This window comes from Manis javanica, chromosome 18 (genome assembly GCF_040802235.1).
Source record: "Manis javanica isolate MJ-LG chromosome 18, MJ_LKY, whole genome shotgun sequence".
Classification (NCBI taxonomy): domain Eukaryota; kingdom Metazoa; phylum Chordata; class Mammalia; order Pholidota; family Manidae; genus Manis; species Manis javanica.
The window spans coordinates 3,930,676-3,948,417 of NC_133173.1; the positions used below are offsets into that span (position 1 = coordinate 3,930,676).

The following is a 17,742-nucleotide window of genomic DNA, read 5'->3' on the forward strand; positions in this document are numbered from 1 at the left end:
CTCTAGGTGGCCCAAGTCAGGACTCCAGCGTCCATCTCCCAGGGGGCTCGAGGGTCTCCTGCAGGAAGTAGGGGGTTGTGGAAGGAGGTGGGCTCCACCTGCACAGACCTGGTCTCCAGGAGGGTGGATGGTAATGGTAAGGTCAGGCCGGGGAGGCTCGGCTGCCTCCATGGGAGGCCTGGCAACCAAGATGGCTTTGCTGGGAAGAGCCCAAGCCCCCCATAGGTAGGTCTGGGCCTCTCCACCTGCCAGCCGGCCATGCCGGCCCCAGCCTTTCCTCCCTGCCCGGAGGTAGGGGGGTGGGGACAGGCCCACTAGGGCCTGTGCCAGAGAAGCAGGCTTCTCCTTGGAAATTTCTTTGGAAACTTTCTTCAAACGAAGGCAGGCGCCTCGACTTTCCTTAGGGAATCCAAAGGGCAGGGAGGCCTGCAGCAGGGGCTCCCCCTTCCTCTTCTGGGGCTACCCCACTGCCCACAGCTTCGGGAGCCCTGCCTGATGCCTGACCCTGGGCTGGCCCCCCCGACCCCGCACCCTTGGGCGCCTCCCCTGTTCCCGGGCGCTGCCCAGGCCCCGGGGGACCGGGGCGCGGGCTGCTCTCCACACAGCCATTCTTTCCCGGCCCCCTCCTCCCTTCCGTTTCCGTGGCCTTGCGGCCGGCCGGGAGGCAGCAGCCCAGCGGGCCGCAGGGCGCCGCCGCCCGCCCCTTCCCCTCGGGCCCGCCCCGGCCCCAGCCAACTGAAACCGCGGGAGGAGGAAGCGCGGAATCAGGAACTGGCTGGGTGGGCGCTGGGCAGATTCAGTCCTCCGCGGCCCCGGGAGCAGATGCCTGTGCAGGTAACTCCCGCCCCGAGGCCCAGGAGGGGGCAGCGGCCCAGGGCGCAGGGCGGGGGGCAGGGGGCAGGCAGGATCCCCAGAGCCGTCGCTGGACAGGGCAGGGCTGGGGCAGCCGCAGTGGCAGGGCTTGGCCTGTGGCCGCTTAGGCAAGGGCGGGGCGGGCTTGGCTCTACTGAGGACGCTGGGCACACACGCACCTGCAGTGGGGTGCTGCGGGGGAAGGGCCCAGGGAGGGAGGCTCTGGGTGGTTCCTGTTCCAGGACTGGGAAAGGGACCCCTGGGCCGGGCTTTGGCCTAGGACTCAGGAAGCAGTGAGGACCAGTCCCAGGCCAGCCCACTGTTTTGTACCTATGGCTGCATTTCATGAGGACAGGTCCCCACCTCCTGCCTGCCTGCGGCTCCTCTCGCCCCAGAAGCCCCCAGCCTGCCTGTCCCACCCCTCCATCTCTTGCTGCTGCCTTGCTCCCCGTGATGGCCCTTCCCTCTGTCCCCAGGACGGCACTATGGGCTTCTCTTCTGAGCTGTGCAGCCCCCAGGGCCACGGGGCACTGCAGCAGATGCAGGAGGCCGAGCTTCGGCTGCTGGAGGGCATGAGGAAGTGGATGGCCCAGCGGGTCAAGAGTGACCGGGAATATGCAGGGCTGCTGCACCACATGTCCCTGCAGGACAGCGGGACCCAGGGCCGGGGCATTGGCCCCGACAGCCCCATCAGCCAGGTGGGCCTCTGGGGGGCCCTGGGCCTCCTGGACCCCCGCCTGCCCCTGCTGAGAAGTTCCCCCTGGCCCAGGGTGTCTGCCTGCCCCCTTCCTGTCCTGGCGCCCACTGGGGAGGGTTGGATTCTGGGGAGGCCCTGGGCTCGGAAGCCACTGTCCCCCAGCCTGCCCTGCCCACCCTGTGCTTAGTCCTGGGCGGAGATCACCAGCCACACGGAGGGCCTGAGCCAGCTGCTGAGGCAGCACGCGGAGGACCTGAACTCGGGGCCCCTGAGCAAGCTGGGCCTGCTGATCCGTGAGCGGCAGCAGCTGCGCAAGGCCTACAGCGAGCAGTGGCAGCGGCTGCGGCAGGAGCTCTCCAAGGTGCGCGGTGGGCGGCCGGGCCTCCCCTGCCGATTTCTGCCTAAACTTTGAGGCTGAAAGGGCTGGTTTTGCACAAGGGCCCCTGGATTCACTGGGGAAGTGGAAGTTCTTGACCACAGGCCTGCCGCCAGGGCCTGTCCCCGCTTCCTTCCCTCCTCCCCTGACTTGGGCTGGCCCGCCGACGTTCTCTGTCACCTTCCCGTGTGCCCGGCAGAAAGCTGAGAGTCCGAGGAGGAGCCGCCCATCACCGCCTGGGGGGAGCGCATCTCGCACTGGGTCCCAGCCGGTGCCTCAACAGCTGGCACAGGGGGCAGAGAGACAGAGAGGAATGAGGGCTAGCCTGTCGGCCCCGGGCCTAGGCGGGTCCCTCCCGGGGCGCCGCAGATCCCGCGAGGGGGGAGCGTGGCCCCTGGCCCAGAGGTTACGCCTGGGGCTGCCAAGTCAGCCTGCCTGCATTTGAATCTGCCCAGCTCCTGGGTCTAGCGGCTCACCGTGCTGCTCAGCCACTGCACCACCAGGGCCAAACCCAGCCTTGCCACGGGCCCACAGCGACCCCTGGTGGCCAGTCCCGTCTGGCTCGCTCTCTCCCCAGAAGCTCGTGTAACTCAGGGGTCGGCCCGTTTTCATAGGTGCTTTTCCCCAGCACAGCCACGCCCATTTGTTTTCATATCACCGTGGCTACTGCAGAGCTACAATGGCAGACCTGGGCAATTGCAACGGAGACTGTATAAGCCTAAAATGTTTACCATCCGGCCCTTTAAGGAAAAGGCTTGTCTAGTCTATACATTCAGCTCAGTGACAGATGGAGAACCCTAGGTTCAGATGGTAGGGATGGAACTTGCCCAGAGTATCCCAGCGCATAAACAAAGGAACCGCGATGGGAACTCTGGTCTTGATTGCCTATTGTTCCTGCCACCGGGGACATAGTTTTCAGGACTCAGTGCAAAATGAAAATATGGGGCCCCTTGTCAAAAAATGTCAAGATGTCACTAACCTACCATTAAACCAAAGGCAGGACCCTTCTAAATGCGGAGCGCTGCACAACGATGGCACAGGCCACGCAGGCTGGCACCTGGGCCCCGCGTGCCACCAGGAAGCTCTCTAGGCCAAGGGGGCTCCATGTGTAGCCTGCCCAGTCCACCTCTGTGCCTCCCCCAGGGGTCTTTCCTTAACCCAGCCCCTCTAACTCTAACTTCCACAGAAGAGATTAGGCCCAAGGGTCTCCAGGCCTTTCCTGGAGGAAGGACCCATCCAGAGCTTTGCCTCAAGCAGAAGTCTCCTGTGGCCTGGGGACCTACTGCCCCCACACTGGCCTCTCCTCTCTCCCCAGACGCACAGCCAGGACATTGAGAAGTTGAAGAGCCAGTACCGAGTCCTGGCACGGGACAGCGCCCAGGCCCGGCGCAAGTATCAGGAAGCCAGCAAAGGTTTGTGGCTTCTCTCGCTGGCAGGGAGGGAATTCCCAGCCAGCCCTGCCCTGTCCACAGGTGCCCAGGGAATGGGGGCTGCCCAGGCCTCTGTGCTGTCACCCCCACCTCCTCCCCTTGTTTGGCAGACAAGGACCGCGACAGGGCCAAGGATAAGTATGTGCGCAGCCTGTGGAAGCTCTTTGCCCACCACAACCGCTACGTGCTGGGTGTGCGGGCTGCCCAGCTACACCACCAGCACCACCACCAGCTCCTGCTCCCCGGCCTGCTCCAGTCCCTGCAGGACCTGCACCAGGAGATGGCGCACATCCTGTAAGGCACGGCCCAGAAAATCCAGGCCTGCAAAAGTGACGGTCCTGTGACCACGTGAGAACAGGCCCTGGGCCAGGACTGGAGCCAGTCAATCTAAATTACACTGTTCCAGAGCCCCTCACTGCGGGGTTTTGTTCTATGTACTGGGCACTGTTCTAGGCTCTGGGACAGAGCAGAGAACAACATACACAAACATCTGCCCTCTGGGGTGTTCATGTTAACAGACAGAGGAAGGCAAGCCAGTTAAGCCACTAAGTAGAACAGGCAGCACGAGAGAAGCAATAAGGGCTATGGAGAAAAATGAAACAAGAAAAGGGGATTGGCAGGCAGGGGAGGTCGGGGGGTAGGAGGACTTTACAGTTTCAAATAGAGTGGTCTGGGGATGCCTCTGGGGTACGGGAGGGACTGGGGGGATTAAAAGAGGCCTTGCCAGAAAGAGGGAAAAGAGGGGCACGGCCCCAAGGTGGGAGAGTGTCTGAAATCAAGGAACGTCAAGGAAGCCAGTGTGGCCTGTTCAGAGTCAGACATGGGGCCCCAGGCACCCAGGGCTGGGAGGGCTGGCTGGGTGGTAGAGGGTCCAGCAGGCCATTGTGAAGATTTTGGCTCTGGGTGGGCAGAAGAGTGACATGATCTGAGCTGTCTGAATGAGGTCACTCCTGCTGCTGGGTTGAGAACAGACTTCAGGGCAAGTATGGGATAGAGCAAGCAGGCTGGAGGCTCTGGGAATGACCCAGGCCACAGACCACAGCTACTGGACAGGGCGGTAACAAGGAGGGGAGGTCCTGGACGCATCTGAAAGGTGGGGACAGGAGTTTTCTATGGACTGGAAGCGGGATGTGAGATAGAGGAGTCAAGGATGGCTCCATGATCGGGCCCGGAGCAGCTGGAAGACAGCGTTGCTGTGAGCTCCCGTGCAGAAGGCCACGGGAGAAGCAGGTTCAGGAGACAGAAACGGCAGCTCCTGTTCGGCTAGCTGGGTTGGGTGCCTAAGAGATGTCCAATGGGACATTTGGATGGATACACGAACCTGGACCAGGGAGGTGCTGGGACCAGAAATAGAAATGTGGACTCAGTGGGTGCAGGATGGCTCATGCATGGGTCGGAGCTCCTGAGCTCCAGCTGTTGGGCCGGCTGCTCAGAGCAGGCCTGACTGTAGCTCACATTTACCAAGCATTTTGTGTGTGCCGCACACTGCACACAGGAGCTCGTCGGGTCCTTGCTGCAGCTCCCGGCATCCCCATTGTACACATCAGGAAGTGAAGCTAAGGGAGATATAAATCTTTTGCCTGTGGTCATTTGGCTGGGAAATGATGAGGTGGTGGGGTTAACCCCAGGGCTGACTCCAAACCCCGTCTCATGGGCCTGAGCTTCCCAGACTGGCCCAGCCGGGAGCCCCACTGACCAGGGGTCTGTCTGGGGGCAGGAAGGAGATCCTGCAGGAATACCTGGAGATCAGCAGCCTGGTCCAGGATGAGGTGGTGGCCATGCACCAGGAGATGGCTGCAGCCGCTGCCCGCATCCGGCCTGAGGACGAGTACCAGGCCTTCCTGCGACAGTACGGGTAAGCCCCTCCTTGCTCCTGCCTGGCAGCAGGGCCGCTGGCCTGCTCACTGACGGGGTGCTGTCCCCCTGAAGGTCCTCACCTGATATCCCACCCTGCGTCACCTTTGATGAGTCACTGCTGGAGGAGGGTGAGCTGCTCGAGCCGGGAGAGCTGCAGCTCAATGAGCTGACTGTGGAGAGCGTGCAGCACACGTGCGTGACGGCCTGGGGCTGGGCTGGGGCAGGGCCGGCGGGGGTGCTGCCTACACAGAGCTGCCGGGCTTGCTCGGCTCCCCAGGGATGCATCTGAGGATCCCTGCGCTTACTATGGCTCTAACACTGCGCTTACTGTGGGCCCAGGCTGACCTCGGTGACAGATGAACTGGCTGTGGCCACCCAGGCAGTGCTCAGCCAGCAGGAGGCCGTCGCTCAGCTACAGCAGGAGCTCCAGAATGAGGAGCAGAACGTCACCCCCCGGGAGCGGTGAGCGGGCCCACCTAGAGCCCTGGCCTGGCCCTTCCTCCTTCCCCCTCCCTGCCGCCTCCTTCAGGCTGAGCCCCTTTCTCTCATCCACCCTCACCTGCCCCGGCCTGCAGGGTGCAGCTGCTGGGCAAGAGGCAGGCATTGCAGGAAGCGCTGCAGGAGCTGCAGGTGGCGCGGTGCAGCCAGGCCAAGCTGCAGGCCCAGCAGGAGCTGCTGCAGGCCAAGCTGGAGCAGCTGGGCCCTGGCGAGCCCCAACCCGTGCTGCTCCTGCAGGACGACCGCCAGTCCACGTCGTCCTCGGTGAGCTGCCTACCCCCCCTGCCACTGCCAGCCCTGCCAGCCTGCCCGGCGCGCTCCTCATTTTCGCCCTCCCCCTCCCCAAGCCTGGCCACCCGCTGACGTCTGTCCCTGGCCTCAGGAGCAGGAGCGAGAAGGGGGACGGACGCCCACCCTGGAGATCCTCAAGAGCCACATCTCAGGCATCTTCCGCCCCAAGTTCTCGGTGAGTGGGGCCCGGCCTGTGTGGGCACCCCTGCCCTTCAGGGGTGGGCTGGGCCAGGGGTCTCAGAGGTGTCCCCCGAAGCCCCTCCCGCCAGGGGGTTCGGGCCGATCATGGGATGGCCTAGAGAGGGGGCTCTGCCCAGGCTGCTCTCTTGGAGGGGTTCTAGGCTGCGGATGCCCCCAGACCCCGCATCCCCGCACTCCCTTCCTCTCCACCACCGCGTGTGCCTCGTGACCCTGTGGCTGCCCCTGCTCTGGGGGTGGCTGGGTGGCTGTGGCCTGGTGGAAAAGGCAAAAGCTTGGTCTAGGACCAGCCAGCCTGGGCTTCCCACCCCAGCCCTGCCTAGAGTGAGCCCAGGCCAGTCTGCTGCTTGCTCCGGGGGCAACCCTTGCCACCCAGGCAGCTCGTCCGGACCGAGGGGCAGATGTGAGAGAGACCCCCTGCGGGCCCCGGCTGACCTCTGACCTCCATGACAAGCTGGCTGAATGTGCTGTCCCCGCCCCTCCCTCCGCTGCCCAGCTCCCCCCGCCACTGCAGCTGGTTCCCGACGTGCAGAAGCCCCTGCACGAGCAGCTGTGGTACCACGGGGCCATACCGCGCACAGAAGTGGCAGAGCTGCTGGTGCACTCCGGGGACTTCCTGGTGCGGGAGAGCCAGGGGAAGCAGGAGTACGTGCTCTCGGTGCTGTGGGACGGCCAGCCCCGGCACTTCATCATCCAGTCTGCAGACGTGAGTGGGCCCCCGCCTGCCCCGGCCGCCGCTTCTCCTCTAGGGGTGACCTTGAGCTGCCAACCTGAGATGCCTCCTTGGCACAGCTGAACAGGGCACAGAGACCACCAGGTCCCTGCATCAAAACAGAGGCTTAAGCCTTTGGCTTTGTTTGGTCTTCCCCTAAGGACTGGGGAGCAGACTTGTCATGTGCCACCAGAGATGCCCTTTGTCCACAGTCCCTCTGCCTCTCACCTAGCAGCCCCTTCTCCCTGCTGCCCTTCCCCTCCTCTCCCAGGGCTCAGGGCCCCTCAGCAGTGCAGGCTGCTGACCCCGGGTGCCCCGGCCCCACAGAACCTGTACCGACTGGAAGGAGATGGCTTTCCCAGCATCCCCTTGCTCATCGACCATCTGCAGCGCTCCCGGCAGCCCCTGACCAAGAAGAGTGGTGTTGTCTTGAACAGGGCCGTGCCCAAGGTGAGCCTGGCCAGCCTGGCCATGGCGCCCTAGGCGGGGCTTGGGGATCATGGGTTCAGGCCCCAGAGGTCAGAACGTGAAGGGCTCTCTGGGTTCACGGTCTGCATACAGGGTGCAGAGTGACTCCTCACTCCCCAAGGCCAGCCTCCCTCTGGGTATGGAATGTCAAGGCCACTGCCATCCGTGAGCCATGCACACCGGGCTGGCCACCCAGTCAGGGCCCCTGCCTGGTCCCCAAAGTCATCCAAGTGTGGTCCTGATACGGTCCAACCGCAATTTTACACACTGACAAACTAAGGTGCCAAGAAATGAAACCGCCTTGCTGGGGGTGTTCGGTCCTTTACAGGGCCCAGCACGCCTTCCCTTCACTTCGGGCCCCCATGCTGCCCCTTCCACAGGACAAGTGGGCACTGAACCACGAGGACCTGGTGCTGGGCGAGCAGATCGGGCGGGTGAGCTGAGTGTTCTGCCAGCCTCCGGGCTCCCACTCCTCCCCCAGCCCTGCTTCCTTCCAGCCCACAGCTGAGTCACACGGAGGCCCTAGCCTCGGGGAGCTCTGCTGCCTTCCTGCCTCCCGTTCCCAAAGCACACCCCGACTCCCCACCCCTAGCTGGAAACCCTCCTGCAGGAAACCCAGAGAAGCACCTGCCTGAAAACCCCCTGGGGGCAGCCCTGCGCCAGCACCACCACACTCAACCCCACCCGGCCCCAAATGCAAGTGCTGCGAATTTTCCATGTCACTTTTCTCAGTGAATGTGACAAGTCCAAGGTGACCTTCTCTGGTCCCTGTTGGTTCCCCAGCCAGGGGCTAAACTCCTAGGGAGCCGGGATGAGCACGGAGTGGGCTGTGTGGGGACAAGCAGGCCGTCCCCAGCAGAGGAGAGGACCGATCCCGGGGAGACTGGTAGGAACCCCAGACCGTTTCAGGGGAACTTCGGCGAAGTGTTCAGCGGACGCCTGCGAGCTGACAACACCCTGGTGGCAGTGAAATCTTGTCGAGAGACGCTCCCGCCTGACCTCAAGGCCAAGTTTCTACAGGAAGCGAGGTGGGTGATCAAAGGACAGTCATGGTTCCTGCTACACAGCTTCCCTCCGCCCTGGGCGTGCCTGAGGTGCTTGACTTCCCTGGTGTCTGATGCTCATGCAGCCCCCAGGCAGGGGTGCCCCCCACAGTGAGGGGGGCGCCTCAGTGCACCCCGTCGCCAGGTCCCCCGGTAGGTCTGCTGGCCTCAGAGGCCACATTCTTCTCTTCCGCTGCCCTGTCCCTCCTCCCTGGGGTTCCCTGGGGCTCCCGGGGCTTTGGAGGTGAGCGTGTGAGCCCCCAGGTGGGGTCCTCAGCAGCGGTGCCCTCCAGGATTCTGAAGCAGTACAGCCACCCCAACATCGTGCGCCTTATCGGCGTCTGCACCCAGAAACAGCCCATCTACATCGTCATGGAGCTCGTACAGGGTGAGTGGAGGCAGCGGACCTTGAGGGCTGGGGAGCTCCGCTGCCAGGTCGCCCCCAGGAGGCTCAGTGAGGCTTCCCCCGCCCGCCCCCAGGGGGCGACTTCCTGACCTTCCTTCGGACAGAGGGAGCCCGCCTGCGGATGAAGACTCTGCTGCAGATGGTGGGGGACGCGGCTGCCGGCATGGAGTACCTGGAGAGCAAGTGCTGCATCCACAGGTGAGCAGCGGGCGCTGCAGCCCCCCGCGGCCCCGGCTCCGGCGGAGCTGCTGCCCTAGTGCCCCCCGTGCAGCTCCAGGGGCAGAGCTGCCTCTCCTGGCGGGGCCCAGGAGGCCCAGGGGGCAGGGAGGAGCTGGGCTCCGCTGCTGTGGCTAGAGAGCCTGGGCCAGGCAGGTGGGCCCATTCTTTGCCAGGGACCTGGCTGCTCGGAACTGTCTGGTGACGGAGAAGAACGTCCTGAAGATCAGTGACTTCGGGATGTCCCGAGAGGAAGCAGACGGGGTCTATGCAGCCTCCGGGGGCCTCAGACAAGTCCCGGTGAAGTGGACCGCGCCTGAGGCTCTCAACTACGGTACCTGGGCCTTGTCCTCTCTGGGCCACAGGGCATGAGCTGCACGGGCCGGGCTCCGGCCAGTGGGAGTGGACAGCCCCTCATGCTGCCTCGCCCCCCCGTAGGCCGCTACTCCTCCGAGAGTGACGTGTGGAGCTTCGGCATCTTGCTCTGGGAGGCCTTCAGCCTGGGGGCTCCTCCCTACCCCAACCTCAGCAACCAGCAGACCCGGGACTTTGTGGAGAAGGGTAAGGCAGCCCTGGGGTGGGTGGCAGCCTCGGGCCCAGCCCTCTCCCCAGCGCTCCAGCCGGCCTCTTCTGGTCCTCTGGCCTTCCCCCGACGGCAGAAGAATCCTGCAGCTGTCACTGAGAGGGCCCTGGCTTTGTGCCGGTCACACGCTATCTTGTTTATTCTGCACGGCGTGTAGGGAGAGATAGCATGTCCTTTCTACAGATGGAGAAATGGAGGCTAACAGAGGCCACACAGCTAGCATATGGTGGGACTGACAGTCGGACCCGTGTCCTCGGGGTCCCCAGTGAAGAAGAATGCTCCTGGAGAACAATGCATGTTGAGCCCGCATTGCTCACGGGACCCCCCGGGGCCCTCACACTCCCTCCTCATGCCACTGTTCTGTGCCTGTCCTCACAGGGGGCCGCCTGCCCTGCCCTGAGCTATGCCCCGATGCTGTGTTCAGGCTCATGGAACAGTGCTGGGCCTACGAGCCTGGGCAGCGGCCCAACTTCAGCACCATCTACCAAGAGCTTCAGAGCATCCGGAAGCGGCACCGGTGAGGCTGGGCCCCGCTTCTCAAGCCGGAGGTCTGTGCAGGCGAGATGGTCCTCCCCACCAGCTCCAGCTCACGCTGTTGGACAGCTCTTTACAGACCTGGGCTCTGGCCACGGTGTCCAGGCTGGCGGCAGGCTGCAGCTTCCTGTCTGCTGTGCATCCCAGGGCTTCCCCTTCCTGGCAGAAATAATAAAACCACTTGTGCCCATCAAGTGCCCTTGGCCACGTGCACTCCTCCGGAGGCAGGTCTTAGGAGGGCAGAGGGCCGGACTGGGGCCATGGGGAAGGAAGAGGATGGGCAGTATTCTCAGGGCAGAGCTGCCCAGTCTGGTAGCTGCTGGGTGGGAGGCATTGGGAAGAGGGAGAAATCAGGAAGGTGTACAGGCTCCTGACTAGACGGCAGTGTCATTCCTGAAATAGGATTGCGGGCCGGGGAGCAGAGCTGCGGGTGGGATGTGAGCCTGGCACTCTGAGGGGCGGGAGGGGATGTAAGTGTGGCACAGAAGTCCAGAAGCCCAGATGGAAGTAAGGGCTGGCCGTCGGGGTGTGGAAGCCATTAGCCCACAAGTGTTAGTCGCCGACACTCCGGGTGCGTGCAGCAGCGAGAGAAGAGGGTCAGGGGAAGTCCAAGCTTCACTCAAAGGAGCCTGGGGTGGCTGAAGAGAAAGGAAGCTCCTCCCAGGGAGCCATCTCTCCACAATTCACTAAGCAACAGGGCAGCAGAGTGGGGAGCCCTTACCTCCTCCCCTAAGTCCCCCTGAAATCTGTAAAATTACCTGGAACTTTTCCAGCAGCAGCAATGAAGGTCAGAAAGACAGTGTGAACAAACTGGACAACGGACACGGGGAATGAGGCTGGCACCAAAGAACGAGGTGGTGAGGACCGAGGTACCCTGGCCATCCCTCGAGAGAGCTGAGGAAATGGTTGACATCTTTTTTCCAGAGATAAAAGCCCTATCACTTGTTAAACAAGAGGAAATTAAGTTACAGTGTGACTAAATGAAAATACGCGGAAGTCAAATCGGACCCCCACTGCAAGTGGTAAAAAGGGGAGCTGAGCAACAAGCCTCCATGCGGGATGGAGCAGGTCTCCACAGGCCACCACTCCCGTCCCCACAGCTCAGAGGTGAGATGACCATAATAATTTTTAAAGAGACTGGAGGGAGGTGGGAGAAATAAGGACTAGAAGAAACAAGCTCTGCAGGAGGAAAGAGCTCCAAGGTGAGCTGATGATGGGTGGCTGTGTTCTCCTCTGAGACATTGCTGACTTAGGGCATCTCTGAAGATCAGAATTGCCCAGAGGGACTCTCCTGGGGGACAGAGAAATGAACAGTTTCTGGTGCGGGCAGGGGCTACGCTGCGGATTGGGCACGAGAAGAGCTTGAAATGCAAAGCCGGTTTTTGCTGCTTTTTTGCCATGAAGCATTGGCTGAGTTCTGGAGCAGCATCTGGGAAGGGCTGGGCGGGGAAGGCACGTTCCACAGTCTTCCAGTGTTTGGAGGGAGGGGGCCTGAAATAAATAATGAGTCCTCCCCTCAAAATATTGGCCATATTCTGAGCCTATGTGGGTTGGGAGGCTAAAGAGCTGGTCTCAGAATCTCAGTGAAGAACTTGATGGGCAGAGAGAGAGACAGACTGGCCAGGTGTTCCAACCCCAAGTTCAAGGGGACAGGGATAGTCCAGAGAACTGTGTTGTTCCAGAACAACTCTGCCCCAACTCAGCTCAATACTCAATTATGTCAAGATGACTAGATCGTCTGGGGTTGGGGCTAGGGGAGAGGAATAACATAGTCTAAAGTCCCTACTCTTCTTTTATACCCAATATGCACATACAGGCAAAAATTATAAAACATGGAAAATGGAGGGGGCGGGGGAGTGAGGCCAGGGTCTGGAGCATAAGATGAAAAATAAACAGCAGAAGCAGACTCACAGGTGATCCAGATATTGGAGTTGGCAAACAAAGACTTAAAAATAACTGATTAATATGTTAATTGGAGAAAAAAGATGGACAAAATAGAGGCAAATATAGAGAATTTAAACAAGATTGGAATCCATCTAAAAAGAATCAAAGGAGCCAGTAGAACTGAAAAATACCACCTCTGAAATGACAAGCTCACTGGATGGGTTTCATGAAAATTCACAGAACTGAAGGATAAAGTCTCAGTCAGAGATCGGACACACCAGAAGACAGAATTCATGAACTCGAAGACAGATTAATAGAAGGTATCGAAACTGAAGTACAAGGAGAAAAAAAAAAAAGAATGGAAAAAAATAGAGCCTAAGAAACATGTGGGACTCTAATATATGAGTGATTGAAGTTCCAGAAGAAGAGAGAGAATGGAGAGAGTTTAGGAATCAACTGGAAATGGCCCAGATGTCTGTACAGCAATACAGAAGATCAGCCCCCTGACCCATGCACGGATCGCAAAGAATCAAAGATACGTTGATTCAAGAAGCCAGACCTGAAAGAGGACATACTTACGATTCCACTTTATAAAGTTCAAGAACAGGCAAAACCAAGCTATAGAGAATCAAAACAGTGGTTATATCCGAGAGGTGCTGGGAAGGGGGATGAGGGTGAGGGGCACCAGCCCCACCGTGGTGTCCTTACAGCCTTGCGTGTCTCCACGAGGCTTGAGCAGCCTGACTTGAGTCTTGACAGAATGACTGGAGCGAGGGGACAGAAGCAGCATAGGGAAGAGCCTCCCTCCCTTGCGGGGGACTGCCCGGGTCATTTGTCACCCCTCTTCCTAGTGTCAGGGGAGTGCAGCGCTGTGTGAGCCACAGGCCATAGAATTAACTGCTCTGCTGTGGGTGAGAGATGGCTCCGTGGTCACAGACAGCCTGCCACCATGCCACCTGTCATCTGGGCCTTCTGGGTCAGTGCCATCCTGTGGGGCTAGGGGTGGGAGGAGTTGCGGGCGGACAGGAGGAACCCCAAGAGATCTGAGGCTTGTGTTTTTGGACCGCTGTGTGGCTCAGCACCTTCAGCGCTCTCCCTGACCCCTTCCTAGCCAAGCAGGTTTAGATTGGAGGCCGAGGTCCTTCTGTCCTCAGTGGAGATGGAAGGGCCCCATGTGCTGGGACACTGACAGCAGCCAAGACTGCCAAGCCTTCTTGGCCCTTCAGACACGGTGGCCCAGCCACTGAGGCACGGGACATGCCCACAGGCGGGGCTGAAAGCTCACCCTGTCTGGATGTGGAAACTGCTCTCGATCAGATAATGGATGCTCTAGTTTTGGGGTGGGCCCTCTGAGCCAATAGGTTTTCAAATGTAACCAACACTGTTGCATGTATTGTGGGAATAGATGTTTTGAGTATGTGTATCACTTCTCTTAATTGAAAGGGATGTTCCCCATGGGGAAATGTCACAATTGGGAGAGTGGTGATTAGGGTGGGGACAAGAGGTCACTTCTCCTGACCTAGCCAAGGGGTTGCCATGACAGGATAGAGGGATGGGAAGGGGCGGGGTGGGGGCGGGGGAACCACTGTCTCTATCAAGGAACCCGTGGGTTAAGGGGTGTTCAAGGAAACGGCATCTCCTTGTAACAGCCCTGAGTGGCCATTGGAAAAGGCCAGTTGCCTCTGGTGCCTCACAGGTCATCACAAGTCGCAGAGCTCACCGCACAGACGGGAAGCACATGGGATACGGACCGCTAATGCCTCTTTCAGGTCCCACTACATCCACAGGATGAAAATCGGCTCGCGTTCCCTGGCTTGGGTTACAGCGCACCTCTCCAGGGACGCAGAGGGTCACCTGTGTCTCCTGCGACCAGTGGACAGACCAAGGCAGAGAGAAGCCTGGGACCCCATCAGAAGTGTCTTGTTATTTATATGGATGACACCCTAATTAGAAGAACCAGTTAGTGCAAACTGCCCTAAACAGGGTGGCCCAGTACCTGCCCAGGGCTGAAAAATGAACCCAGGCAAAACACAGAAGCCAGCCCACCCAAGCAAAGCCCTCAGGAGCCATGTGGGCCGATGCCCAGAGGACCATTCAGAGGGAAACCACCGGCCTTAAAACCTCCAGGACACCAAAAGGAGGTGAAACATCTGACAGGCATGTCTGGTTACTGAGAACAGTTTATACCTCAGCCCACAGCATAAGGTTACTTGGAAGGCAGACCCCGTTGGGTGAGGCCCTGAAGGACAGCAGGCCTCAGATTCTGCCCTCCCACTCGAACCATTTAGTCCTCTTGAGCCTTGTTGAGTCCAGCCATTGTCAGTGGTTGACAATCTGCTTGAGAGGGCCATTGCCCTGGGGCAAAGGTGCCCCTGGGTTTAGGATACACAGCACTCGCTTGACAGGCTCTGCAGACCCTCCTTGAGTGGCAATTACTGGTTTGCTATTGGGGGCTAGTGATCCCCAAGAGACTAAGGTGTTTTTATATCCCGACATCCTCGTTTCAGGATGGGGCTGGAGTGCAGACAGTGATGAAGTGGGTGCAGCCAACAAGCATTTATCATGAAGGGGAAATGAGGCAGCCGAGAACTGACTAAGCCAGCATGAGCAGAATCTCCTACCTGCAAAATGGTGCCTGGGTATGAAGCGTGCTACCCCGGAGGCAGAGTCTGTGCCAGCATCTTGGGTTTTTGGGGCCCCTGGGTCCCTGAGGACCTGGGCCCAGCTCATGGACAGATCAGCAGAGTTAATGGCCAGTGGGGTGCTTGGAAGAGCTGCAGCTGCAACCACAGAGAGAATGGGTCAAAATGTCGCATGAAGAGGGGACTCCACCCAACGGGCAGAGTTGCTGGCTGCGCAAACACGCTTGCGGGGTAAACACCACTCCAGTGCGCGTGGCTGAATCGGGTGGTCTGCCATCTACTCGCCGGACAACGGGATGATCAAGTCCCAACACTGGTAGGAAGAGCATTACGGCAACAGCTTATTTGGGACACATGTGTCCTGTTCACAGCCCATGGAGATCACAGTGGTTACTTTATATGTCAGCTTGCCTGAGCCGTGGTGCGCAGACATGTGGGCAAACATTGGATGCAAACTGGATGTTTCTGTGAAGGTGTTTTTGTTTGAGATTAACGTTTAAATCAGTGGACTTTGAGTAAAACAGATTTCCCTCCATAATGTGGAGGGCTTTGCCCAGTCATCTGAAAGCCTGAATAGACCAAAAGCCTGACCTCCCCCAAGCAAGAGGGGATCCCGCAGCAGGCAGCCCTCCGTCCTGACCCGCAGCGCCAGCTCCTCGCGGGGCCTTCAGCCTCACAGCCGTCAGACGTGAGCTGCGTGTGGCTCTCTGCGTCTCCAGCCTTCTGGTCTCATCTCCAGATTTTGGACTTGCCCACTTCTATAATCATAGGAGACTTATTCCCTTAAATAAACCTTTCTCTCTCTCTATATATATATATATATATACACACATCCTCACATTCTATTGTTCTCCTCTGGAGAATCCTGGCCGATATAGGGATGCCCTCTGAGACGGGACATTCATACCATTTGACCAAGAAAATCAGTGGAACCAACAAGCTGATGGGAACTGTACCACCCAGCTAAGAACCACAGCTGTCCGGATACACTGTCACATGGGACATGGAGGCCATCTGCCATCCAGGGCCTGGCTAGCTATGTGCCTGCATTCCTAACTACACAGTGTAGTGGCAGAGAGAACTGCAGGGCACATAGTCTGGAGCCCTGAGCCTGGCTGGTCCTAGTCCTGACAAATAGACTATATGGACATCCTCCTTTCCCCAGAGGCCACCACTGGACATTGACTGTGGATGGCACAGCAATTCCCATCTGTTCAGTGAGTGTGACCATGCTACTCCAGGAGTCCTAAATGTTCTATGTTGCATATTTGGGTCCTCCAAACACATCCAATTGGACAATGGTGCCGCCTTTATAGCCAAGAGTTCTCAGCAGTGGGCTAACTACCAGGGGCATTTGCAGGACACTTCATGCCCTGTATTACCCACAGGTGGCAGGCACCAATGAAAGATGGAGTGTACTCTTAAAGAAGAAATGAAAAAGACAGGTGGACAACAGACGCTCAGCTGCCCATGGAGCACGCACTCGGGGCACAGCGGTGTGGATTCTCAGTGTGGCAATTTAGGGAAGGTTCTCACTGGGACAGAGCTTTTAACTATAAGGGAGAGAAGAGGCCCCGACTGGCTATTAAGAGACTCAAACCACTTAGGGAGTCCCTATCCCTTGTCCTGCTCCTGTCATGCCTGCATCCAGGAAATAAGGCAGTGGAAACAACAGCGGAAAAGAAGAGCAGGGGGTGGGAGATTCTAAACTGGTCCTTTTCCCATCGCCCACGTCATGCTGTGGGTATCAGGGCTGTTTGCCTGCCAAACGCAAACCAGTTTTGACTCTTTTTTTAAGTAGCGATGGGCAATCAAACTGTCCCAAGCTTCATGCTGGCCAGTCAAGGCAGCACATATGCGGTTGCCAACACCTCTTGCCACATTTGGACTAATGAATCAGGAAACGCGGAGCTATGTGGCCCTCTAAGGTCAGTCCCCAGGGGCCTCTCACTTATAGTGGTCTGGCTCCAGGTGGGGAGCCTGGCTGTGGCCTGTCCTTCAAGGGGGATGGGTCACATAGTTGGGGGAAGCATAGTTGTGGTCATTCTCATCTGGTATTAAGACAAATAGGAAGGATTTGGTCCAAGCTCTGTCAGTACACTGAGCTAGCTGATGGGTGGCTACGCTCCTGGAAATAATTCTTAGTTGGACATTTGAAAGCTTGAGGTGGCAAGAGGTCGTTAGAAACAGCCCTGACACGGTGCCCTGACATCACGTGGATCCCCAAGAGGACACAAAGTCAAGGCTTGACCACAGTCCTTCCCAAGTCTCGGCAGAGCACGCTATGATTCCTCTCACAACAGGCACCCTGGGATTCCTCCCAGAGCAAAGGAAGATGCGCAGCCTGGGGGGAAAGAGCTGTCCCTCCAGAAAGCAGCGGGAGCACCCCACAAGGCCGCTTCTCATCCCTCTTTCTAGTTTCATTTGAATATAGGACTTCAGACCTGTCCCCGACCCCCAACTAAGAGTGCAGCTGCAGGCCAGAGAATTACTGAGTTGGTTCCTCAGCCACAGAGAGACCCACCACCGTGCCACCGGGCATCTGGGCCTGCTCTGCCTCAGTGTTGTCTGGTGACTAAGGAAAGCTGACACCATGCTGGTCTGACTTTTGCTGTTAGTGTAATAAGCTGTCTGGACCCATCCGGGCTTGTTGTCCACATCCTGGCTGAGTCTGTGGAAGTGCGCAGGCCTCCCCTGCAGCTCCAGTAGTGACCCTTTGGCCTGGTCAGCCACCAAGCTGTGCTTAGGGACTGTTTGACCTCTTGACAGAGGGAACATTTTGGGATGCTGGGAATGATCTATGTTTTGATCTGGGTGGTGATTATACTGTGTATACACTTATCAAAACTCATCAAGCTGTACTTAAGACTTGCACCATAAACTGTAAGTTAAACCTCAATAATAATGATAATAAAGAACCACCAGAGAACAACCGAGAGTTCTTGAAAATTAAGATTATGATTGCCAAAGGGAAAATTAAGTAGAAGGGTTTTAAGATAAATTTCCCAGAACACAGGGGAAAACAGAGACGTCCAGGGTGAGGAGCCCAGCCCAG

At 58.7% G+C, this 17,742-nt stretch overlaps 1 protein-coding gene across 6 annotated transcripts; it reads left to right on the forward strand.

Moving 5' to 3' along the window:
- The first annotated feature begins 53 nt into the window (after nucleotides 1-53).
- Nucleotides 54-10,355, forward strand: FES (FES proto-oncogene, tyrosine kinase). Of its 6 annotated transcripts, none has more exons than XM_073227164.1 (19): nucleotides 54-834; nucleotides 1,329-1,550; nucleotides 1,737-1,910; nucleotides 3,241-3,337; nucleotides 3,466-3,649; nucleotides 5,073-5,210; nucleotides 5,285-5,404; nucleotides 5,552-5,674; nucleotides 5,788-5,974; nucleotides 6,093-6,176; nucleotides 6,696-6,905; nucleotides 7,239-7,361; nucleotides 7,760-7,813; nucleotides 8,289-8,407; nucleotides 8,716-8,810; nucleotides 8,903-9,026; nucleotides 9,197-9,378; nucleotides 9,483-9,605; nucleotides 10,006-10,355. In XM_073227164.1, the coding sequence occupies exons 1-19, from the start codon at nucleotides 496-498 to the stop codon at nucleotides 10,146-10,148; spliced, it is 2,841 nt and encodes a 946-aa protein (XP_073083265.1). In that variant the 5' UTR covers nucleotides 54-495; the 3' UTR covers nucleotides 10,149-10,355. The 6 variants fall into 6 exon arrangements, 4 of the variants coding, with proteins under 4 accessions (XP_073083265.1, XP_017498840.2, XP_073083266.1 ...); XM_017643351.3 differs by having other exon boundaries at nucleotides 9,221-9,378; XM_073227165.1 differs by having other exon boundaries at nucleotides 8,933-9,026.
- The last annotated feature ends 7,387 nt before the right edge of the window (nucleotides 10,356-17,742 follow it).